Here is a 24,958-nt window from a genome sequence, read left to right as displayed (position 1 = left end):
GAGAGCAGTGGGCTGGCCTCTACTCCAATGGAGCACAGAAGCAAGGGCAAGAGAAAGCCCAAAGGGACTACCCTCAAGCCAAGGCATCAAGGTTCTGGAAAGCAGCCCTCTTTGAGATTCAGTCTGCCTAATTCTTCTGTTCACAGGAATTCCAGCTCCAAAACCAGTAGGACAATTAAGCCTTTGATTCACAAGGATGGGTAAGCCCATAAGGTTTTTCACTTAGCCCTTGGTCTTCCTTGATGACTAGTCTTGCCCATCCTTTCCCCTAAATAATTGCTGTTTTTACTCACTCCTGTCTAACAAGGCCCAGATTGAATGCCTCCTTATCAAGGCAGCTTTTCTGAGCCCAGGAGCTATCTTTCTGCCTTTCAAGTTTATCCTGGGATATGATCACAAGGTCTGAAGAATGATACTTCAACACTCTGCTTAAGCAATAATGGGGACTCTTCTCTAAGGCCTGCATCATATTGTGCCTTCAGACTATTATATATAGGTTTTTCTACCTGTTAGCCTAGGGGATCCCCAAAAGCAAGGACTGGGGTTTCCCCTTCTGGCAGCACTGAGCTTAATAACTATCATTTAACCAAATGTTCTGGAGAGGTTCATTTCATGAATTCCACAGAGGGGAGTAGAATTTCACAAATAACTCCATTTATTGCCACCCCATCTCCTCAATGCCCAGCACCATAATGACAACACTGTCAGTAATTTCTGGGCTGAGGTAAAAACATCTGTGCTCTGGAAAATGAGCGATTCAGATAGATGATAGGGCCCTTATTCCCATACGACCCTGGTGCAGAGGACTCTGAGTGTATGTGTGTATGATTGTGTATTTGAGGGGTAGCACTGTCTATTGTGGGCCTATCAGTTACAGGGCTGAGCTGGAACAATGCCATGTTAAAGTATGTCACACAGAATCAAAAAAACAAAAACCTAACTTGAGCAAATGGCAATACAGATCTCTGCAGAGAGGGGATCAGATGAGGTTTTTTTTTTCTCTTATTTTCTGGATAACCAGCCATTATCTTGCTCCTAGTTTAATATTCAGTTCTGCAGAGCCCCTGATGGAAGCCTGGATCACATTGATGATTCAAGTGTCAAGCCAAACAAGGCACAAGGCACAAAGTTAATATTTGCTAGACAAGATCAGGGACTCCAGCAAGGTTCCTCTAATGAGGTCAGAGGTCAGAGGCCAGAGTGTAGCTGCCAGGCTCTCTCCACCTCCAGTGCTGATCCTTAGTTTCACTGCAGGTGAATGTGTGAGTGTTATTACCGTGGCAACCAATCACAGGGCTGATGTGCTGGCTAGCTGCTCTTAGGACAACAGTGTTGCTTGCCTCTCCTTCTCTCTCTCTGGCTCCCAGCAGCTGTTCTGCCTCCCTGCCCTACCCAAGCTCCTTATCTGCTGGCGGCTACCCTACAGAGAGGGGACAGTGGTGAGGGACTTTCCAGGGAAGTGTCATTGGGTTTTAGCAGGCTGGTCACTGATCCAGCTGTCAATCAGTTGTAGTCACTGGAATCAATACATCAGACAATGGGGTTGGGGAGGGGGATATGTTGGGGTAGGTGCTGGCTAGCTCTTCTTTTTATTCCATCTCTGTGACATTTGGATATTTAGAGGATTGGGAGCTTAGACCAGAAGGGTGTGTCTTGTACCAGGTTTGTTTATTTATTTATTTATTAATTAAAAAAAATTATTGGAGTATAGTTACTTTACTATATGTTAGCATATAGAAACTAATGTTTTGTTAGTTTCTGTTGTATAGCAAAGTGAATCAGCTATACGTATACATATATCCCCTCTTTTTTGGATTTCCTTCCCATTTAGGTCACCACAGAGCATTGAGTAGAGTGCCCTGTTGCACCAGGTTTATTTATTTAAATAGCTGTTGAGAGCCTAACTCCCAGACCAGGGACATGAATCATGTGGAGTTGTGCCTTCAAGGAGTTCCTTTTCTAGATAGGGAGCTAGATGGGGGCCAAAGTAACGAAAGGAGCAGAGAAGAAACAGTCTGCCTCATGGTTCTAAAGTGGAACTTGGAGGTTTCAGTTGCTGAGGGCCACATTAAAATCTGTTCCGAGCAGGACAATCACTAGAGAGTCTGACCTAGACCTACCCCTCACATAACCACTATGACAGGGAGGTATTTCTAGGTGTCTTGGACAGAGGATACTGAATCCCAGCGAGTACCTTGCCCCAAGGCTACCATGCCATCTTAGCTGATCCTGGATTGCAGCTCTGGAATGTGGGTATGCAAGGCTTCTACTCTGAGCTTTTGCAGGTATGAGCATGTCCTACAGGCAATTTAGGGAGCCTGGGGAAGAAGGTGAAACTTCAGGTCTACTTTTCTACCCAGCCCAAGGCAAAATGTCAGTGAGAGCCCTGGCTTATGTGAAATTGAGGCCTGGATGTTGCAGAACCCAGTGAATACTTAGTAGGCTATTTTGCCAGATGCTTTTCAAAAATTCTGTGTCATAAGAGTTGACTTCCCTTCTGCCTTTCCTGCCTCTCTACTCCACCCCCTTTGATAATCCCTCTCATGACCAATAGTACCATGGGCCTTTTTCATATCTGCAGTTCCCCCTGCCCAGTGCTCCCCTGAGCTTAAGGTGACCTGAAGTGAGTGGACCCAGCAAGTGGGGTAGGGGTGATGGCTGCCTGTTGCTCAGTGTAGGGTTTTGCTGCCTTGGGGCCCAGAGGAGGCTGGCCCAGCAAGTCAAGCATATGGAGTGCATTAAGGTTTTCCCTACATTTTCTCTTACTTTCTGGTTCCACTCAAGCCTGAAACCACAGACACCTGTGAAAACAAACCCAGCCTGGTTGCTTGCTCACCAGTACTGTCTCTCTGTCTTTGTCTCTCTCATCTTCAGCCCCAACTGTGATGCTTCCTGACTGATGATGTTATAACAGTGCCCAGAAGCCAGAAGGCTGCATTTTTCAGCTGAACATACCTGAGTTGTCCCCACCATCATGGAGACCCAAAAGGATGAAGCTGCTCAGGCCAAGGGAACAGCAGTCTCTGTGGATACCCAGGACCAATGGGCAGAGAAAGGAGCCAAGAGCAAGGCAGCTGAGATGACAGAAGGGCCAGCATCAGAGCAACCCTCATCTGGCCCAGGTAGGCTGAAGAAAACTGCCATGAAACTCTTTGGTGGCAAGAAGAGCATCTGTACCCTGCCTAGTTTCTTTGGAGGGGGACGAAGCAAAGGTTCTGGGAAAGGCAGCTCTAAGAAGGGTCTTAGCAAGAGCAAGACCCACGATGGCCTGAGTGAAGCAGTCCATGGCCCTGAAGACATTGTCAGTGAAGGAGATGGCCTCTCCTTACCTTTGCCTGAGTCATCCTGCCGACTTCCCGGCTCTCAGAGTGCCCATGGATCTTTGGAGGCAGACTCCAGACGCAAGACATCTGTGGCTGGAGCCACAGAGAAAGCTAGGGCTGAGAAGGCTCCCTTTGTGCCCAAGCCAAAAAAAGGCCTGAAAGGTTTTTTCAGCAGTATCCGCCGTCACCGGAAGAGCAAGGTCTCTGGGGCTGAGCAAAGTGATCCAAGAGCCAAGGAGCCTGAGGGGGCCAGAGACAGGCCTCATGAGCATGTGAGCTCAGCCCTTCTGTCCCACACTGAGAACCTCCAAGCCCCAAGAAAGGAAAATGCCAAATCCCAAGATGTCCCTGGGCCAAAAGTTTCTTCAGTACCAGAGACTTCTCCAGCAGCCACTGAGCAGACAGCCTGCAAAGATCCAGAAAAAACCATGGAGGCCTGTGCCTCAGCACTCCTGCAGCCCAAACCTGCCCCTGAAGCCAGTGGCCCAGAGGAGCCCCATAGCCCAGAAACAGGGGAGAAGGTTGTGTCAGGAGAGGTAAATCCACCCAATGGCCCTGTGGGGGACCAGCTGAGCCTCCTCTTTGGGGATGTCACATCCCTGAAAAGTTTTGACTCACTGACAGGTTGTGGTGACATAATAGCAGAACAGGACATGGACAGTATGACAGACAGCATGGCCTCTGGAGGCCAGAGGGCCAACCGAGATGGGACCAAACGAAGTTCCTGCCTGGTGACCTACCAAGGAGGGGGCGAGGAGATGGCCTTGGCTGATGATGATGACGAGGAAGAAGAGGAAGAGGAGGTGGAATTAGAGGAGGAAGAAGAGGAAGTCAAGGAGGAAGAAGACGATGACTTAGAATATCTGTGGACAAGTTCCCAGGTGTACCCAAGGCCCATTCTAAATCCAGGCTACCATCCCACCACATCCTCAGGCCACCTTGGTTACATGCTCCTTGACCCAGTTAGGTCTTATCCTGGCCTAGCCCCTGGGGACCTTTTGACTCCTCAGAGCGATCAGCAAGAGTCTGCCCCCAATAGTGATGAGGGTTATTATGACTCCACCACACCTGGACTTGAGGATGATTCAGGTGAGGCCCTGGGGATTGTCCGCAGGGATTGCTTGCCCCGAGACAGCTATAGTGGCGATGCCCTCTATGAGTTCTATGAGCCAGATGATAGTCTTGAGAACTCCCCACCTGGGGATGACTGCCTTTATGACCTCCATGGTCACAGCTCTGAGATGTTTGACCCCTTCTTGAACTTTGAGCCCTTTTCTTCCTCTCGGCCACCTGGGGCAATGGAGACAGAGGAAGAACGGCTAGTGACCATCCAGAAACAGTTGCTGTATTGGGAGCTTCGGCGGGAGCAGCGAGAGGCCCGCGAGGCATGTGCCCGAGAGGCTCACACCAGGGAGGCCTACACCCAAGAAACTCACACCAGGGAGGCCCATGCTCGAGAGGCCCACACCCGGGAAGCTTATGTCAGAGAGGCCCGAGCTCGAGAGGCCTATGCCAGGGAGGCCTGTGGCCGAGAGGTCCGTGCTCGAGAGGCTCAAGTCCGAGAGGTCCAAGTCCGGCAGGAGAAGCCCATCATGGAGTATCAGATGAGGCCTTTAGGGCCATCAGTGATGGGCCTGGTGGAAGGGGCATCAGGGGCCTCTCAGACTTCCCACAGAGGAACCACCTCAGCTTTCCCTGCCACTGCAAGCAGTGAGCCAGACTGGAGGGACTTCCGTCCTTTGGAGAAGCGTTTCGAGGGAACCTGCTCCAAGAAAGATCAAAGTACTTGCCTGATGCAGCTCTTCCAGAGTGATGCTATGTTTGAGCCAGACATGCAAGAAGCAAATTTTGGAGGATCTCCCAGGAGGGCTTACCCTACTTATTCACCCCCTGAGGAGCCAGAGGAAGAGGAGGTTGAGAAGGAAGGGAATGTCACTGTGAGTTTCTCTCAGGCCCTTGTGGAGTTCACCAGCAATGGGAACCTCTTCTCCAGCATGTCTTGCAGCTCTGACTCTGACTCATCCTTCACTCAAAACCTCCCTGAGCTGCCCCCCATGGTGACCTTTGACATTGCTGATGTGGAACGGGATGGGGAAGGCAAGTGTGAAGAAAATCCTGAGTTCCACAATGATGAAGACCTTGCAGCCTCCTTGGAAGCTTTTGAACTGGGCTACTACCAGAAACGCGCCTTCAACAGCTACCACAGCCGATTCTACCAAGGCCTACCCTGGGGTGTGAGCAGTCTCCCTCGATACTTGGGACTGCCTGGCATGCACCCTCGTCCTCCACCTGCTGCCATGGCCCTCAACAGGAGGAGCCGCTCCCTCGACACTGCTGAGACCCTGGAGCTGGAGCTCTCCAATTCTCACCTGGGCCAGGGCTACATGGAGTCTGATGAGCTTCAGGCTCAGCAAGAAGATTCAGATGAAGAAGAGGAGGAAGAATGGGGCCGAGACAGTCCCCTGTCCCTCTATACTGAACCTCCAGGGACCTATGACTGGCCTGCCTGGGCTCCCTGTCCTCTCGCAGTGGGGTCAGGCCCTGCAGGAATAAGTCCTAGCCAGTTGGGTGGGCCTTCCAGCCAGTCTCTATATGGACAGGCAGTCTGTTGCATATCTCCTGTCGCCATGTCAATGTTGCTGTCAGTATCAGGGCCAGAGCCAAGGGCACCTGGGGAAGCCAAGTCTCAGCTAGCTCGACCTTCGCACCTACCCCTGCCCATGGGCCCTTGTTATAACCTTCAGCGGAAGGCCTCCCAGAGTCCGAGGGCCAGGCCTCGAGATGTGCTGCTGCCTGTTGATGAACCCAGTTGCTCCTCCATTCCTGGAGGCTTCAGCCCCAGCCCTCTGCCCCAGGCCAAGCCTGTAGGCATTACCCATGGCATCCCTCAGCTGCCCAGGGTCCGGCCTGAGCCCCCAGAGCCTCAGCCCATTCACTATGGGGCTTCCAGCCTTGACCTGTCAAAGGAGAGGGCTGAGCAAGGTGCCTCTCTCCCCACCAGCTACTCCTCCACTGCCATGAATGGAAACCTAGCTGAGTAGTCATCATCAGTTCTGGAGTGGGGGGCGTGGGGCCTGAGCATGTGAATGGGGATCAGGGTTGGGCAGAGGGGTGGGGGGTGGGGGTTGCTGTTTAACTTGAAAATCCTTTTGACCAAGGAAAGCTCCTATGAGTTTTCACCTTTTTTTTCCCCCACTTCCCTTGTCTGCCATCTGTGGCCACATTCAGCTCAAGTACATCTGCCCTGGGAGATCGCTGCTGCTGCTGCTGTGCTTCAATTTTCGCTTTTGGGTTTTTTTCTTGTGACCCGTGCAGGGTTTGGGATGCTGTAATTTTGTGCCTATTCCAGTTGCCAAGGTAGTGATTTTATATATATATATAGCATGCATCCTTGACACAGACTGAACCCTTAGCACCCTCCGCAACTTCTCCACCCAGTGAATGATGAACCACTGATGAGCAGCCGCATCTACACTGCCTCCCACTTGGGGACAGGGAGCTTGTTTGCTGTTAGCAATGTGAAATTACGGTACAGATCCCCCTACCCCTACTTCCTTTGGTCTTGGCATAGCTGCCACCATTACATCAGATGATATAATCTATTAGCCCCAGCTAGCTGTCCTCAGAGAGGATCAAGTAGCATGTGTCTCACTGCCTATTGCTGTGGACTTTGGCATCATAACCAGATGAGGGCCTTTTATCCTGGCCTGCTACAGCTTGGGTTGAAGACAAAAACGTTAATTCCCTTAATGGAGTGATCAAACTCATCTCATTGCAAACAGAAGACAAAATAGCGTTCTATTGTAGACACTGCCATAAGTCTTGAGCTCTGGAATGATAGGATTTTTTCCTTCTTTGTTTCTTCAAGCTTGTAACTGCCTGAATTGCAGATGCTTTTGAATTTTGGTTCTTTTTTCCTCCAAAGGAAATTTTTATTATCTCATTACAAGGAACACATTCTTTTAATTGATATACAGGAAGAGAAGCGGCCTAAATTAGGTTTGGCTGTAGGGGCTGGGGTTTTTGCAGGTTGCAAGAGGATAGAAAAAGGAGGTTCATTTGTCCAGCCATCAGGAGAGAGGATTTCATACATTGCAGAGCTCATGGCAACTCAGCTTCTTTTGGGAAAATTTCTTCCCCCTTAAAGACAAAAACTTCCTTAAGCCTTGCCTACCCCTTCACTGGATTCAGTAAAGAGGCTCCATGCTAGCATTCCCAAGAGACAGGACACCAAGGGCATTTAGGCTGCTGTTCCAGGCTCTCTAAAGACCTTTCATTTTCCAATTAGCCAAGTTCTTAGCATCATCAAAGGACCGTGCTTCTTGAGAGAAAAGACTGTGACCTGCCCTTACTCTGCCAAGCTGAAGGACTGATTTGTGTGGTAATTGCAGCCCTTTATGGAATGAATGGCACCCTCCCTTCTGCATTCACACAGTTTTCATGTTAAACTAGCTTGGAAATATTTGTGGGGAAGAGTTGCTGTCAGGAAAACATCGCAACAGGCTAATCTTGCTAGGCTCTACCTCATTAATCACCAACATGAGAGGGGTCCTTTTAAATTTCTTTATTGGAAATGGTTATGGAACATTTTTTACCTGGATATGTTGACCCAAATTATGATCCTTGCTCCCCTGACCCTATCCCCCACCCATCTCCATGCCAGTTAAGAGAAGTGGTAAACAGGGCTCTTGCTATTCCCAAGATATGGCAACTTAGCTTAGGAACAGATGCTGTTGGCCCCCCAAGTCAAGATGACTGTGGGCAAACCGCCACCTGGACAAGGGATGTGTCTGTGCTGGTCTTTGTCACCATTTCTCAGATTGGGGTTGGCCCAGTGCCCCTCACCACAAAGAGCAAACCTGGATGGTAGAAGCTGTACCCCTGGAAGCACCACATGAATTTGCATGGCACTGACACCAACACTCAAGGGACCCAGACCATCTCTCCAGGCTGACTTTGTCTGCATTGTGAAGAAATGCATTAGTCATGGAGCTGGAGAATCAAAGAGGGTGAGGAAGGCCCTCCTCACCCCTAGCACAGCATTCCAGGAGAGAAGTGCCCAAATTCTGGCCTCTCACCAAAGCTGACCTATGAGAGTGGGGCTGAAATTGGCCTGGCTGTTTGGCAGGCAGGAAACACTCACCAAATGCCTTTACAACAGGGGAAAACCCACCACTTGCCTCTTCTGCCTCTGCTTGTCCTTCATGGCAGCCTAAGCTGCTGTTTATATGTGGACTGTGCCAGCCACAGCAGGTAGTAGAGCCATCACCAACCTCCAGAGCCTGCTGAGTCTATCTGAGAAGAGAAAAAGTAGGTTGTCAGCCTTTGGCCAAGGGCTGAGAGCTGCCCTCTGTAACAATAGGGCAGCAAGAGGTGCCACCTCTGCAGGGGGCAGTCATAGCCTTGACATACTTTGCTGGGCTTTGGAAGGTCGCATATCACAGTAAGTTTTAGGACTGAGCATCAGCTCATGGTTTGAACATTGTTGCCTGCAAGTCCTTTCACTGTCCCGGCCAGCCCAGAGACAGGATCCTCACCAGCAAAAGTAAGGCAGTCAGGGTGCATGGCTGCAGAAGCAGGCTCCTCTGAGTCTCACTCTAGATCCAAGCAGTTCATGGCTGAATCCCAGCTGCAGCCTAGAAGAGGAAGGAAGACTGGCTGGGGACTCATGATGACAGAACAGGGTGACACTGGGAGAGCCAGTCAAGCTCCAGGCCTCTCCCCAAGCATATGCCAGTGTTTGCTTAGCTAACACCAAATATGTCCCGGACTACTAAATGTGTAGATGTAAAGTCCACAAATGAACACCATTTCTGCACTGCAAGGTCATGGGATAATGCTTTTGGATATGACTTCAAGGGAAGATATGACTTGAGAGAAGGTGACTGCTCTTATCTTGCTACCCAGCAAGCAGGCTTATGTAGTGTCAGCTCTGATCCTGAGAATTCTCAAATGAGACTGGTCTTCAGGGGACCAGTGACTGGATAGAGAAGGCCACCTAGAAGGTCTCTCCCAGGGCTGTCAGTTTCTTAGTGCTTTAACACCTTCAAGGAAGTCCTGCCTTGGGGCTCAGTTAGGGCCTGCCCCAATCGTCTGGACTCAGCTTGGGCACCAGTCCATGAGCCTCCTGGGCCAAAGGCTTTGGTCAAAACCAGTCTTTCTCCCTCAGTACTGTACCAAGGAGGGAAGTAGCTTCCCACACCCAGGGTGCATTCCCCTCATCCTGCTGCCAGTGACTTTCCCACCCTTGCCAGTGCTACCACCCCACCTACCCTCGGCCCCTGGGCCCAATAGCTAGAGGGAGGCATAGGGGGGTTAGCAGGGAGACTTCAAGTTTACCCATGTGTATGTTGCATCCAAGTTGTTTTTAATATATATATATATATATATATATATCAAAAGTCAATTATCTATTTTTGTATTGTTTGCATTTTATATTCATGGAAAACAATGTTTATCAATTGTTCTTTTCTGATATATTTTATTTTTAAGCGGTGCTGTTTACAGTTTTAGACAAAACGAAGATGACACAAAAATTGCTGCTTGTGCAGAGGGCTGGCATCTCAATTGCCCAGGACTCTCGCTCTTTCCCCTCTCCCCATCCCTGATGTATCGTACTGTCCATACCCTCCCTCCATGATAGGGACAGCAGAAGATGCCCAGGTACTAAGACAAATGCCAGGTGACTCAGGCATGTGGAACCTGGTAGACAGTGTGTTGTTTATGGTTTATTTTTTTCTTTCAGACCTTGCCCTTACCCGTGTATAGACCTTCTGTCTCTCTTTCCTCTTTATGTTTTGTGCTCTAGCTTTGAAACCAGAGTGCCCACGTTTTGCTATTTGTCGTGTTGAGTTTCTCCAAAGGAGCATTTTGGGGACATTCTCCGCCCAGTGAGGAGGGCAGGGGGTTTCAACTATTCCCCCTCTCCCCAAGAAGCTGGGGGAGATGGATGGAAGTGATGCTTGAATCATCAGGAATTGACCATCTCATTGAGGAAACCCTTACATGGGACTTTCCAGGAGCTCAGTTGATTGTGATATTCACCCAGAAGAGACGTTGGGGAATTCCTTGACCCCTCTTGCTGCTTTGGGGGAATCTCTTCCTCTGCCGCCATTCTTACTCCCCTGCCCTGCTCCAGCTCACACATGGATGGGACTTTGGGGAATAGTGACTGTTAGGGTGATGGCTTGCTGGCCTGATCCCTACTTTTCCATCCTATAGTCACTCCAAAGAAGAAAATCCACATGGCGTGTATATGTGTGAGGGTTGGGCCTACTGAGAGGCAGGGCTTTAATTATTATTCTTGTTACTATTGGTGCTTATTTTCCCTGATGTATATGGGGTGGGGGGGGGGAAGAAACCAGGAATGTATATTTAGGTCATGTTAAATAAAACGGCTGGGGGACAAAGGGAAGAAATTAGAAACTGCAGTACATCCTCACCCCAGGTGTAAGAGTTCTTTCTCTCCCAGTGCAAAAAGGGGAGCATGGCCCCTGGATGTGCCCTAACTTCCCCTTCCCTATCCCTGAGACATCATGGAATTGCCTGGATTGTGATCTCTCCAATCCTAGTTCTCATTGACATCTGGATATCTTGATGCACTGCCTGTTTGTAACAAATATTTCTTTTGCTGAATGCTAATAAACTGGGTTCAAGAGGGACCCCCAGTCACTAAAGTGCATTCTTGTGGTTTGTTCCACAGCAACATGCCTGTGACCCATGGTTGTTGGGTTTGCCCTTGAAGGGAAATGAAAAAAAGCAAGGGGGTGTGTGGGAGTCAACAAGTAGGGGGAACAGAAGCCAGAGCTGAAACTGAAAGTAGAGGAAACTTCAGTTCATCCAAGCCATTCCCTGCATCTCAGTCTGATGATGTGTTGCTCTCCATCACACCATGCATGCCCTGAGACCTGCCTGGGGGCTGGCTAGCACTTCTGAAATTAGCCTCAGTTCATGTAAGTGTGCTGGCTTCCCCACCAGCCAGGAGGCAGAGGTGTGGACCTCCTACTGATGGCTCCAGCAAAAGGATGCATCTAATGGTGGGACTCTCAGACCAACCTGAAAGGAATAGCATCCTTTACCCAGGCCTGTGGGCAGAGATGCTGGCCAGGCAGCTGACTGCCCCACCTATTCAGCTGTGGGAATGATTGGGGAGCATGTGGCTTCTGCCCCTTATTGCAAGGCAGCTCATCTGTTGGCACCAGCAACAGATGTCACCTGGGTCAACAGATGTCACAGCAACAACTCAGTCACCTGTGTCATATCGTGATATCCAGGCCTGTCCAAGCCTAGGCAGTAATCACCTTCCCTTTTCTATTACCCACATAAAGGCCTACCTGTGCCATCAAACAGGAGAAGGTGATTGTGCTAATGGCTCAGGTTTCTCTAATCCAAACTCTTACCACTGGCTCCTGGTAAGCAAGGGCATCTGGCACCTGTTGATGGGCTTCCTTGAGTTCTGCCCAATTGCCATGTACAAGCCAGAAGGCCTGAAATAGCAGCTGCTTGAATGTGCAGTAGGTAGTGTTGCTAGGCTCCCTGGGGCCCCTTTTCAGACTAGATAATAAGCTTGATGGCCCTCAGGACCTCGTGAATCAAGCAAAGCCAAAATAGAAGCAAATTCCAAGAGAGAAAAGAGAACATCCTGGGAGGGAAGTTGATAATGTATAGAAATGGAATTGTCCGCCCTGGGCTGCTCATGAAAGGAAGAAGAGTGTTGTAGCTGCTCAGGGAGCTTTTGGAGCAAGAGTTTCTGGGAAGGCCTTATTACATCCATTGGAAATTCACGGGAGTCATGGAGTCAGGGAGGCTGGGCCTTCTGCCCTAATCTTTGCCCCTCATTAATCTATGAGGACTTGGGCAAATCCCTTCTCCTTCTGAGTCTCAGTTTCCCCAACAATAATATGCGGGTGGCATGGGCATAGATTTGACTAGACTAGTTTCCGTATGCAAGACAGAAGATTGGACTACCTCAGAGTGACCAATGGAACTTTGTCAACTACCTAAGTCCAGCACTTCCCACACTGATTCTAACTCAGTTGGCCTTGGGGGGAGTTCTTTTTGTGGTACCCGACATGACTGATGTATTGCACCTCTTCCTGTTCTGCTGTGACTGATAGCTACCTTCACTGTGACCTCCTGGGGAGTCCTTTGCAATACTAGAGAGGGCCATTGGTGGAGGGAACCTCCTAAGATCTTCCTTAGATCATCAAGAAAACTGGCTCAGTCAGCTCTAGTGCTATTTTCTGGTCTGCTTGAGGGCTGGGGTTGTGCCTAGCAAATGGGCTTCCTTTGTTCTCAGTTTCTGTTTAGAGCAGATGGAAACCCTGCAGAGAAGAGAACTTTGTGCAAGACTTTTGGAGGATGCTGTGGGCAAGCTGCTAGCTCCCCACTGCCCCCACCCTGACTGGGCTCTGGGCCCTACTGACTGTGTTCCTCTTCTGGATAATTCCTAGACTTTGGCCTGCATGACTTTCAGGAGCCAAACCTAGCCAATAGGAGCAAGTGACCTGTGGTAGCACTTTCTAGTCTGCAAATTCCTTCTATCTCCATTTTCTTCTAAAAGGCCCCTGAAGCAGGTGGGCAGAACAGATTATTTTATACCCAGTTTACAGGTAAGGAAATGGAGGCATAGAGAAGTGAAATGACTTGCTCATGGTGATCTAGAACATTGACTGAAAATCAGGGTTGGAAAGAGGATGGGCAGGCTGGGGTGGAAGATGTGGTGGAAGAGAAAGATTAATAATAATAATTTTCCAAACACATAATAATATCATTGATGTGTGCCAGGCCATAGACACTTTACATTATCTTGTGTAATCCTTACCTTAACTGTATGAGGTCAACATTGTTGTTATCTGCATTTTCAGATAAGAAAACAGGACCTCAGAAACGTTAAGACCCTTGTCAAAGTTCACACAACCAGATAAATAGACTTCAAATCTCCTGCTATTTCTGTTGTAGTGAAGCTGCTGTTACAATGTACATTATGGGTGCTAGGGGTGAATCCCAGCAATGTTCCCAGCAGCAGGCCCAAAGTCAGAGCATCCTAAAGCTAAAAGGGACCTCTGGCTGCTTCCTTATCCCACTGAGCCCAGCCTAACTTCCCAGCTCCAAGCCCAGGTCAGAGGCCCTTGTGAGCCCAGGGAGCAACCCCTTTCCCCCACTCCCACCTGAAGCCTTGGATCTCTGGGAATTGTTCCCAGCCAGGTGGGCCCAACCCTCCTCCCACTTAAACCTGCTAATAAGCAGCCTGGGAAAAATGATGAATAGCAGAGTGAATCAATAGACATGAGCCTGGAGAACTGACCTCTGTCCACTCAGACCTTCACCATCAATTGGAGCATTGCCTCATGAAGAGTTACTTAATTGCAAATCACTTAATAGTCACAGTGGGAAAGTCTCATTCTCTGGAATAATAATTGCTGTCTGATGGGCTCTTGAAGGCTGCTCCTTCAGTTTCTCTCCTGCTTTTCCACTTCCTCCTGGATGCCTGAGCATATTTTCTAAGTGGTTCTCCCAGCCCATCAAGAACCTCATGAGGTTTCCCACAATTTCTTGTGGGCAAGAAATAGTCCTTGTTTGTTTTATTTAAAGTAACTGAATTCTGACTCCAAACCTCCCATCCTAGCAGGGAAGCAGAAAATTCCATGTTTGTCATGACTGGGGACCCACTCAAGGGTGGCACTGGAATCCAAGGGGTACTTCGATTACCCAGAAATTAAGGCAAGGACAACTAATCTCTAATCTATTCCAGTCACCACTGATACCCTCATTTTCCATGCCAACAGTGAGGGAAGGGAAGGTGAGAGCTCTGAGGTCCTAGGTCCTGCCTTCTTCTGGGTACCTTAGAGCCATCTCCTCCCCATCTTTGAGGCACTGCCCTAAGCAGTGCTTGTGTTTCTCTACTGCCCCAGACTCAGGAGCTCTCCCTTTCCAGGTGGGGCTGGGAGTGGTAGGGATCTCTGTTCTTTTATTTTTTTCTCTCTCTGGGCTTTTCCTTCTCCTTTATGACTATATATCTTCAATGGGATTGTCATACTTTTATAAAAGAATGATAGATTCGGTGACTTCAGTCTGCTTTGGCTTTCTATACTGTGAAATCCATCTTGCAAGAGGTCTTTCAAAGGCCTGATTACCTCCATGGAGCAGGAGAATGGGGAGTGGGGACATAGAGGGACAACACACAAACAAACACAAATATTTCCAGAAAGTACCCTGCCACAAAATACTGCCTTATTGAAGAAAAAAATTATTCCACTGTCCTAGAATTTAGAACACCAAGATTTTAGTCCCTTTAGTTCGCCTGCAACTGATAGAAACTTGATTGCTCAGAGCCTCAGTTTCTACATCCTTAAATGAGGGGTTGGAGAACACAGAATCTCAGGCTGTGGTCCTTTCCTTACCCTTTCCTTTTTGATGCTTAAATTTCTCCTACAACATCTGTCTTGTTCCTGCTCATATCCCCTAACATAGAATCCTGGGGCAATTTTAATACCTAAGATGTCCCTACATATATTGAGCTGGAATAGGCCTAGCTTAGTCCCTGGGAGCCACACAGATCCCGTTTGCTATCTACTCTCTTTGCCCTGTAACAGTCCTTCCAGATCGGAAGTCACAGATGGTGTTCTTTGGTTCAACAAATATTGAGTACCTATTATATGCCAGGTTCTGTTCTAGGTTCTGAGGGTGTGACAGTGAATAAGCAAGATAAAAATAAAATCCCTGTCCTTTTGGGGCTTACTTATTTCCACAGGTGGGCAGAGAATAAAACAAAATAAATAAACAAAAGTTATAGTATGTCAGATGGTGATAGGTACAATGGAGAAAAATAAAGGAAAGATAGGAGGTTGCAATTTAAAATAGAGTGGTCGTATGGTAGTTCTATTTGTAGTTTTTAAAGGAACCTCCATACTGTTCTCCATAGTGGCTGTATCAATTTACATTCCCACCAGCAGTGCAAGAGTGTTCCCTTTTCTCCACACCCTCTCCAGCATTTATTGTTTCTAGATTTTTTGATGATGGCCATTCTGACTGGTGTGAGATGATATCTCATTGTAGCTTTGATTTGCATTTCTCTAATGATTAATGATGTTGAGCATTCTTTCATGTGTTTGTTGGCAATCTGTATATCTTCTTTGGAGAAATGTCTATTTAGGTCTTCTGCCCATTTTTGGATTGGGTTGTTTGTTTTTTTTGTTATTGAGCTGCATGTGCTGCTTGTAAATTTTGGAGATTAATCCTTTGTCAGTTGCTTCATTTGCAAATATTTTCTCCCATTCCCACTACTGGGCATATACCCTGAGAAAACCATAATTCAAAAGGAGTCATGTACCAAAATGTTCATTGCAGCTCTATTTACAATAGCCAGGAGATGGAAGCAACCTAAGTGTCCATCATCGGATGAATGGATAAAGATGTGGCACATATATACAATGGAATATTACTCAGCCATAAAAAGAAACGAAACTGAGTTATTTGTAGTGAGGTGGATGGACCTAGAGTCTGTCATACAGAGTGAAGTAAGTCAGAAAGAGAAAAACAAATACCATATGCTAACACATATATATGGAATCTAAGAAAAAAAAAAGGTCATGAAGAACCTAGGGGTAAGATGGGAAAAAAGACACAGACCTACTAGAGAATGGACTTGAGGATATGGGGGGGAGGGGTAAGCTGTGACAGGGTGGGAGAGTGGCATGGACGTATATACACTACTGGGCGTGAGGTGGATAACTGGTGGGAGGCAGCCGCGTGGCGCGGGGAGATCAGCTCGGTGCTTTGTGACAGCCTGGGGGCGTGGGATAGGGAGGGTGGGAGGGAGGGAGACGCAGGATAGAGTAGATATGGGAACGTATGTATATGTATGGCTGATTCACTTTTTTATAAAGCAGAAACTAACACACCATTGTGAAGCAATTATACTCCAATAAAGATGTTAAAAAAATTAAATAAATAAAATAGAGTGGTCAAGAGAGGACTCACTGAGCAGGTGACATTTGAGAGAAGAACTAAAACCTTGAGGTGAGAGCAGATAATAAATACCAGGAGCAACCAGGAGTCCAGTGTGCCTGAATTGGAGTGAGTGAAGGGGGCAGTAATAGGAAATGAGGTCACAGAGATAATGTTGGAGTAGGGGAGGTGGGAAGACCATTGTAAAGTCTTTGACTCTTGTCCTTAGTTAGATGGGAGCAGAGAATGACATGACCTGATTCATGTTACCTGGAGTTGTCTCTTTTCCAGGCTAAACAGCCCTAGGTCCTTCCAACCTTTCCTCATATGTCCTTGGTCTAAGCCCCTTCCCCAGCCTTCTCAATCCCTCCTGGACGCACTCCAGTATTAGTGGCCCTCTTCAAGTTTGGGTCCCAGAACAAGACTCTTTAGACAAATTCACCTGGGTCCATTTTCATTACTCCTGGACACCTACAAGAAGCTAAGTGGTATGAGTTTTGGAGTCAAACAGACCTGGATACTCTTCTTGGCTCCACGACCTTCCAGCTATGTGAGCTTGGATAAGTGAGACCTTCTCTAAGCCTCAACATCTTCATCTGTAAAATGGAAGAAATAATCTGTATCTTGTGGGGATTAGTGATGGTGTGTATAAAGCTTCTCTGTACAGTGCCTGGCCCATGTGAGCCCTACCCAGATGATGGTCAATCTCAGTTGTCATTGTGGCTTGTATCCTTGGCACATAGACAGCCTCACTTTGGATCCTTGGTAGGTGTGGACCTGTAGTGAGAGAGAATCTAGTCAACCTGGTCACCCTCTGTGAAGGCCTAAGCTGCTGGGGAAGTGAGAGTATGGGCCTATCATGTTTCTCCCATTGAGTTCTGTGAGTGCCTGTTGATGGCTGGACTTGGGGCTCCCAGAAAAGCCAGGGCTGTCAGTATCTAGGATCAAGGTCCCATGTCCTACCCCAAGGGAAGGTAGGATTGGAGACTTCAAGGAGAATGCATGACAAGTTTGACTTCTTTTATCAGAAATTGGAGGTGCCTGAAAGCTGTAGTGGGCTGTACCTGGAAGAGCATGCTAAGGTCTGAGCTGTATAATCAGGATTAAAACCATCATCTAAGTAAGGAGCTTAAAGTAGGCATGAGAAGCCCAGGTACAAAGGGAGGAAGAAAGTGAGGAACAGGAGGACCAAACAGGTGAGTGTGAAGAAGATAACAGTGGCTGGTGCTTGGTGTCAAGGCTGGGCTTTTATGAGTTCCCAACAACTGTTTGTGTAAGCATGTGAGCTGTATCTACATACAGGGTGCAAACAGAGGACTAACCAAAATGCTTTCCTCAGGGTCCCTACCTTGAGGGCTGCCTTCAGGCCTTAAAGCCAAGTACTTGTAGGGTATTTATAATGCCACTTCTGGGGCTGGGCTTAGTGGTAGGCCAGTCTGAAGAAGGACTCTACTCACCTGGAAGCTGAAAAAATGTCTTGAGGCAGCCCTGTGCTGGGAGCAGCCAGAGTGTGTAACAGGCAAGTCCTTGAGATTCTGAATAGGTCTGTCATCAGCCTTGAGCATGTTTTCTCACCTGCTAAATGGGGCCATTAATGCCTACTCAGCCTCCCTCCCACCAAGCCTGTACTTCAGCAGAGACCACCTTCATTTTCCTACTGGAAAATGCAGTAGACACTAAATGTGAAAGTACTTTATAAAAAATTGTAAAAGGCTACAGAAATGCAAGGTGATAGTAGTACTCAAATGCTTTGGCACTGGTTGTCTGCCCTCTATGAGCTCATCTCTCTCACAAAGCCAGGGCCCTATGAAAAGCCAGTAGCCACATCCTACATTGTAACAACCCAGTCATTGGATACAGTGACTTTAAAATCTTATTTTTGACGTGTATGTGGGGGGGTATGTTTTCTTTTTTTTATTTTGAAAAATTGCTGTAACTAAAGGAATTCACTTTCTTGATTCTCCCAACTCCTCAATCTCAGTTTATCCCCAACTTCCTCATCCATCAGGTAAGAATATGAATTCCTGTCCTGTGTCCCTCCTGTCTTCCTCCTGAAATGGATATACAAGTTATTTGGAAAACTGTAAAGCAAGGTGCCAAATGGTTGTCATTATTATTTTTTTTATTTTTATTTTTTTGCGGTACGCGGGCCTCTCACTGTTGTGGCCTCTCCCGTACAGAGCACAGGCTCCGGACGCGCAGGCTCAGCGGCCATGGCTCACAGGCCCAGCCGCTCCGCGGCATGTGGGATCTTCCCAGACCGGGGCACGAACCCGTGTCCCCTGCATTGGCAGGTGGACTCTCAACCACTGTGCCACCAGGGAAGCCCCTTGTTGTCATTATTACTGGCATTATCTGTGCAGCTTGGATTCTTCTGGAGGAGGCTGCATCTTCAAACTGACAATTACTGCCCTCATACTAAGTCTGAGATCTTGTGCTAAGTGTTATAAATGGATGTAGAGATAAGCAGTGGTGTATTACAGCCAGCTTGTACCAGCTCTCAAGAACCGATTGTGCACATCTCTTTCCAACTCCACATTCAATGATATCACATTGGTAGATGAAATTGGCAGCGGTGAGAGTAATTACCACCATGGAAATTGGCAAACACTACAAATACGGAACTTTTTTTTCAGAGATCTAGAACTGTTTCAATCATAAAGGAGCTTCCAATTTAGTGATTGTGTGTATGTGTGTATTTCTGTGTGTGTATGTCTGTGACTGCACATGCATACATGCTGTGGGAAAGTGGTAAGGCAAGCAGGCATATGATTACAATAGAGGAAAGTACTAAGTTGAACCATGTGATATTGCTGTTTGTGCCAGTCAAAACTAGGTGAGTACTGGCAATTTCATGTAGTTCAACCTAATAGAATGTCATCTTTAGCAGAGGGGAGTACCTGGAATGGAAAAGGATTTCTCAAGTCCCCTCAGATGACCTAAGGCTGAGCTGGAGTTAGGCCCCGGGACTCCTAGTTCCTTGTCTTAACACTGAAGGCTCCATTACCATTTTATTTTCCTCTGATTCCTTGTCAAAATGGACAAGGCTCTGACATGAAAACAACAGTACTGATTGGGTAAGATAACCACAGGCCTTTTACCTCATTGCCTTCTCTAAGTTAAGGTTAGAATTCAGGTCATATCCTTATTCCGTAGCCTCATTGTCCCAAACACACACTTACTCTTTCACTCACTCTTTCTCTTCACCCCCACCCTCACCAGTCTGCCTGTGTCTTGCATCCTAAGAGTGCAAGAAATTAGAGTATGTCCAGAGGAGAGCAAAGGAAAGTTATTATAACAGTTGGAAATAGGATCTATGAGGAAAGGTGAAAGGAAGTTTGCCTTGAGAAAAGAAATTTGCCTGTCAACAGAATAATAATGTCCACATCTCAAAATACAGATATACTGGGGACGCTATACTGCTTTTTTCCATTTCCTGAAGCCAGAAGAATTCAACATTTCACTTAATGGCATTACCAGCCAGTCAGACTCCTAAAAAGAGTCATCATTGACTCCTTTCTTATGCTCAGTTGCCATATCTAATTGTTCACTAAATTCTGTTGACTCTACCCCTTAAATATTTCTTGAATCCATCACCTCTTCTCCATCTCAGCTGCCATGGTCCTAGGTCAGGCCTTCAACCCCAGTCTCCACTGAGCTCCATGCATCTACTCTCAGCTGCTGCCACCAGAATGTTCTTTAAAATCACCCAACTGTTCAGGCCATGCCTCTTGTGAAGTCACTATTGCCTGTGAAATTAATACTGACTTCCTCAACCTGGCATTCAAAACCTTCTATCTTACAGCTCCAAACATTTTTGTAGTCCTAACTCTCACCACTCTATATACTAGATACTTTAGCTGATTCCTCAATAGGCCCCCACTGTTACCACCACAGGACCTTTATACATGCTCTTCCCTCTAACTAGACTTCCACCACCTTCACCCATTGAAATCCTACTTATCCTTCATTACACTTCCTAAATGCCACCTCCTCCTGTTTTCCACATCATAGGAGGTTCATTTGGTGTTCTGAACCCTATTCATTTGCCTTTCTGTGTTGTTAACCAACATAGTATAGTGGTAAGAGTAGTAGCTTTTAAGCCGGACTGCTTAGGTCCCAGTCCTGACTTTGCTACCTACTAGCTGTGTCACATTGAGCAAGTTGCTTAAGTTTTCTTGTGCATATTTAAAATGGCAACATATTAGTACCTCCCTCAGAGGTTGTTATAAAATGTTAAACATTTATTAACTTAATGTTTGTTAACTGTAAACTGAAACATAATAAATGCTGCTGTTATATTTATATTCTTGTCTCATCTCTCTGACTAGCCTATTGTTCCCTAAGGGCAGAAGTAATACATTACTCATCTTTATGACAGGTAATAATGACTTTTAAAAAATGTTTTACAGGGTCTTCTGGTCCAGAAGTACTTCCCCTAAAGTACAATTATAAATTCTGGAAATAACATAAGACACAACCAAAGGAGAACTTTATAAGTGGAAAGAAGAGGTGAGCTGGCTAGGGATCATAGAATTGGAGGAAAATAGCACAACAGCAGGACATCATGCATCCTCCAACCCATGAAAAAATGGTGACATGGACCTGGCATTTCCTGACCCCAAACCTAACAACAGAAAGCAGCCAAGGAAAGTTTAACCCTCTCCCAGAAGGAACAGATGTCCCTCTGACAACATCATGTGATTCCAACAGCACCAGCAAAGAGGATTGACTGGGAATCCTGCTAATAATAAGCAGTAAAAGGAATCATTCTCTTTCTCTGCTAGGCTTCAGATTCCTCTCTACTATTAAGAGACATCAGGTAACTATGTGGTACCCGCAAGGGTTATCCTAGCAAAACAAGTGGCCCAGCTTGGGACATGCTCATCCTCCTTGCAGGACAGTGACTATTTTCCCCTTAACCTAGGTTCACCAGGTAGCCTGGCCTGGGGGATTCTCTCCACCCCTCAGGCAGCAACATCAGAAACAAATGGGAATTCCATCAGCACCAGATAGACCAAGAAGAGTAAAATAGTACCATAAAGACCACAAAGAAAACTAAATTGCCATTGAAGCCACAGCCCACAAAAGTAGTCCAGGACCTGCATGTTAAACCTAAACAGGGTGACTGCCTGCTAACATAAAACATTTATATAGGATGCAGAGTCTCCTAACATACTATGCAAAATATCCATGATAAAATAAAAAATCACCCATCATACAAGAGCAAGGAAAATCAAACTTTAACTAATATGACATTTCTGTTGAGAAATGACAATCAACAGATGCCAACACTGAGATAAATCACATGTTGGGAATAATCCGATAAGGATTTTAAAGCAGCCATCATAAAAATGCCTCAGCAGCCAATAACAAATTCTCCTGAAGCAAATGAAAAATTAGAAAATCTCAACAATGAATTAGAAGTCATCAAAAAGAACCGAATGATAATTTTAAAACTAAAAAAAAAAAAACAGTAACTGAATTTTTTTTAAATGCTGGATAGACTCAAAATTGAAGGATATAACAGAGGATAGAATCAGTGAACTTGAGGACAGATTAGTGGAATTTATGCAATCTGAACAATAGAGGGAAGATAGGTTGAAAACAATGAACAAAACCATAATACCACTGGGACAAAAACAGAAGATATAACATTTGTATCATTTGAGTCACAGAAGGAGAGAAAAGAGAATGGAGGTGAAAGAGTATATGAGAAAATGATGGATGAAAACTTCCAAATTTTGGTGAAAGATATAAACTAACATATTCAAGGAACTGAGTGAACCTCAAATAGGACCAATACAAACAATCATAATTAAAACTTGAAAACTAAAGAAAAGAAAAAAACCTTGAAAGGATCCAGAGGGAACCAATATATTACTTATAGGGGAACAAGAATTTGATTTTATTTTAATAATTATTAAAGAAAGTCACAATTTTATTCAATTTATTTTTTCTGGTTTTATTAGATAAATAAGAAATTTTCAATGGTTCAGAAATAATTCTTTTCATATTGAAATATAGTTGGATTATAATATATTAGTTTCAGGTATACAGCATAGTGCTTTATTATTTTTAGATTATACTCCATTAAAAGATGTTACAAAATAATGGTGATAAGTCCCTGTGCTGCACAATATATTCTTGGTTGCTTATCTATTTTATACATAGTAGTTTGTATCTCATAATCCTGTACCTCTGCCCTTCCCTCTCCCCACTGGGAACCATTAGTTTGTTTCCTATATCAATGAATCTGTTTCTATTTTACTATATATATTAGTTTGTTAAATAAAACAAACTATTTATTGGATTCCGCATATAAGTGATATATCTGACTTAAATCACTAAGCATAATATTCTCTACGTCCATTCACGTTGTTGCAAATGGCAGAATTACATTCTTTTGTATGGCTGAGTATTCCGTTGTACATACATAACACATCTTCTTAATCCATTCTTCTGTTGATGGGCACTTGGGATGCTTCCACATATTGGTTATTGTAGATAGTGCTGCTGTGAACATTGGGGTGCATGTATCTTTTCGAATTATTGTTTTCATTTTTTCCAGGTGTATACCCAAGAGTGGAATTGCTGAATCATATGGTAGTTCCATTTATAGTTTTCTAAAGAACCTCTGTACTGTTTTCCACAGTGGCTGCACCAATTTACATTCCCACCAGCTGTGTACAAATGTTTTCTTTGCTCTACGACCTCGCCAAAATTTGTTATTTGTAGACTTTTTGATGATAGCCATTCTGACAGGTGTGAGGTGATATCTCATTGTGGCTTTAATTTGAATTTCTCTGATTATTAATGATGTTGAACATCTTTTCATGTGCCTGTTAGTCATCTGTGTATCTTCTTTGGAAAAATGTCTATTCAAGTCTTCTGCCCATTTTTTGATTGGATTTTTTTGATATGCAGTAGTATGAGCTGTTTATATATTTTGGATATTAACCCCTTGGCAGTGATATCAATTACAAATATTTCCTCCCATTCCATAGGTTGTCTTTTCATTTTGTTGATGGTTTCCTTTGCTATGCAAAAGCCTTTAAGTTTAATTAGGTCCCATTTGTTTATTTATTTATTTTTGGCTGTGTTGGGTCTTCGTTGCTGTGCACAGGCTTTCTCTAGTTGCAGCGAGCGGGGGCTACTCTTCGTTGCAGTGAGCGGGCTTCTCATTGTCATGGCTTCTCTTGTTGTGGAGCACGGGCTCTAGGCACACGGGCTCAGTAGTTGTGGTTTGCGGGCTCTAGAGTTCAGGCTCAGTAGTTGTGGTGCATGGGCTGCGTTGTTCCATGGCATGTGGGATCTTCCTGGGGCAGGGATCGAATCCTTGTCCCCTACTTTGGCAGGCGGATTCTTGACCACTGCACCACCAGGGAAGCCCTCCCATTTGTTTAATTTTGCTTTTATATCTTTTGCCTGAGGAGACAGATCCAAAAAAAATATTGCTATGATTTATGTCAAAGAATGTTCTGCCTATGCTCTCTTCTAGGAGTTTTAAGCTTTCAGGTCTTATATTTCAGCCTTTAATCCATTTGAGTTTACTTTTGTATGGTATGAGGAAATGATCTAATTTCATTCTTTTACATGTAGTTGTCCAGTTTTCCTGGCACCACTTATTGAAGAGACTGTTCTTCCCTGTTGTATATTCTTCCCACCTTTGTTATAGATTAATTGGCCATAGGTGTGTGGGTTTACTTCTGGGCTCTCTATTCTGTCCCATTGTTCTATGTGTCTGTTTTTGTGCCAGTATCGCACTCTTTTGATTACTGTAGCTTTGTAATTCAGAGAGGGTGATACTTCCGGCTTTGTATTTTTTTTTTTCAAGATTGCTTTGGCAATTTGGGATCTTTTGTTGTCCCATATAAATTTTAGGATTATTATTCTAATTCTGTGAAAAATGTCATGAGTGTTTTGACAGGAATTACATAAAATCTGTAGATTGCTTTGGGAAGTTTGGCCATTTTAACAATATTAATTCTTCCAATACAAGAGCACCAGATATCTTTACATTTCTTTGTATCATCTTTAATTTTCTTCCTCAGTGTTTTATAGTTTTCAGAGTATAAATCTTTCAACTCCTTGGTTAGGTTTATTCCTAGGTATGTTATTCTTTATGATGTGATTTTTAAATACAATTATTGTTTTAACTTTCTCATTCTGATAGTTTCTTATTAGTGTATAGAAAAGTAACAAATTTCTGTATGTTTATCTTGTATCCTGCAATGTTACTAAATTCACTTATTGGTTCTAATAGTTATTTGGTGGAGACTTTAGGGTTTTCTATATAAAGTATCATGTAGATGACAGTAGTGAGAGTTTTACTTCTTCCCTCCCAATTTGGATGCCATCTATTTCTTTTTCTTGTCTGAATGCTATGGCTAGGATTTCCAATACTACGTTAAATAGAAGTGGTGAGAATGGGCATCCTTGTCTTTTCCCTCAATTTAGAGGAAAGCCTTTCAGGTTTTCACCAATGAGTATGATGTTAACTGTGGATTTGTCATAAATGGTCTTGCTAATGTCAAGATATGTTCCCTCTATATTAACTTTGGTGAGAGTTTTTATCATGAATAGATATTGAATTGTGTCAAATCCTTTTTCTAAATCTATTGAGGTGATCATATGATTTTTATCCTTCCTTTTGTTACTGTGGTATATTACATTGACTGATTTGT

General features: G+C 45.3%; 1 protein-coding gene across 4 annotated transcripts in view; it reads left to right on the top strand.

Moving 5' to 3' along the window:
- The window catches only part of AMER1 (APC membrane recruitment protein 1), a 31,680-nt gene extending 9,404 nt beyond the window's left edge, over positions 1-22,276 (top strand). For 3 of the 4 annotated variants that reach the window (XM_004286286.3, XM_033417457.2, XM_049704584.1), the window contains exon 2: positions 2,875-11,000. In XM_004286286.3, the coding sequence (XP_004286334.2) occupies positions 2,975-6,364 (3,390 nt within the window). In that variant the 5' untranslated portion in view covers positions 2,875-2,974 and the 3' untranslated portion in view covers positions 6,365-11,000. Of the gene's footprint in view, positions 1-2,874; positions 11,001-20,683 lie in introns of those variants that run through there. The other variant, XR_004480261.2, reaches the window with a different exon arrangement.
- Positions 22,277-24,958: the final 2,682 nt, after the last annotated feature.

The sequence above is a fragment of the Orcinus orca genome, chromosome X (genome assembly GCF_937001465.1).
Source record: "Orcinus orca chromosome X, mOrcOrc1.1, whole genome shotgun sequence".
Lineage (NCBI taxonomy): Eukaryota > Metazoa > Chordata > Mammalia > Artiodactyla > Delphinidae > Orcinus > Orcinus orca.
The sequence above is the reverse complement of the archived record's forward strand: the minus strand, read 5'-3'. Positions and strand labels throughout refer to the sequence as shown.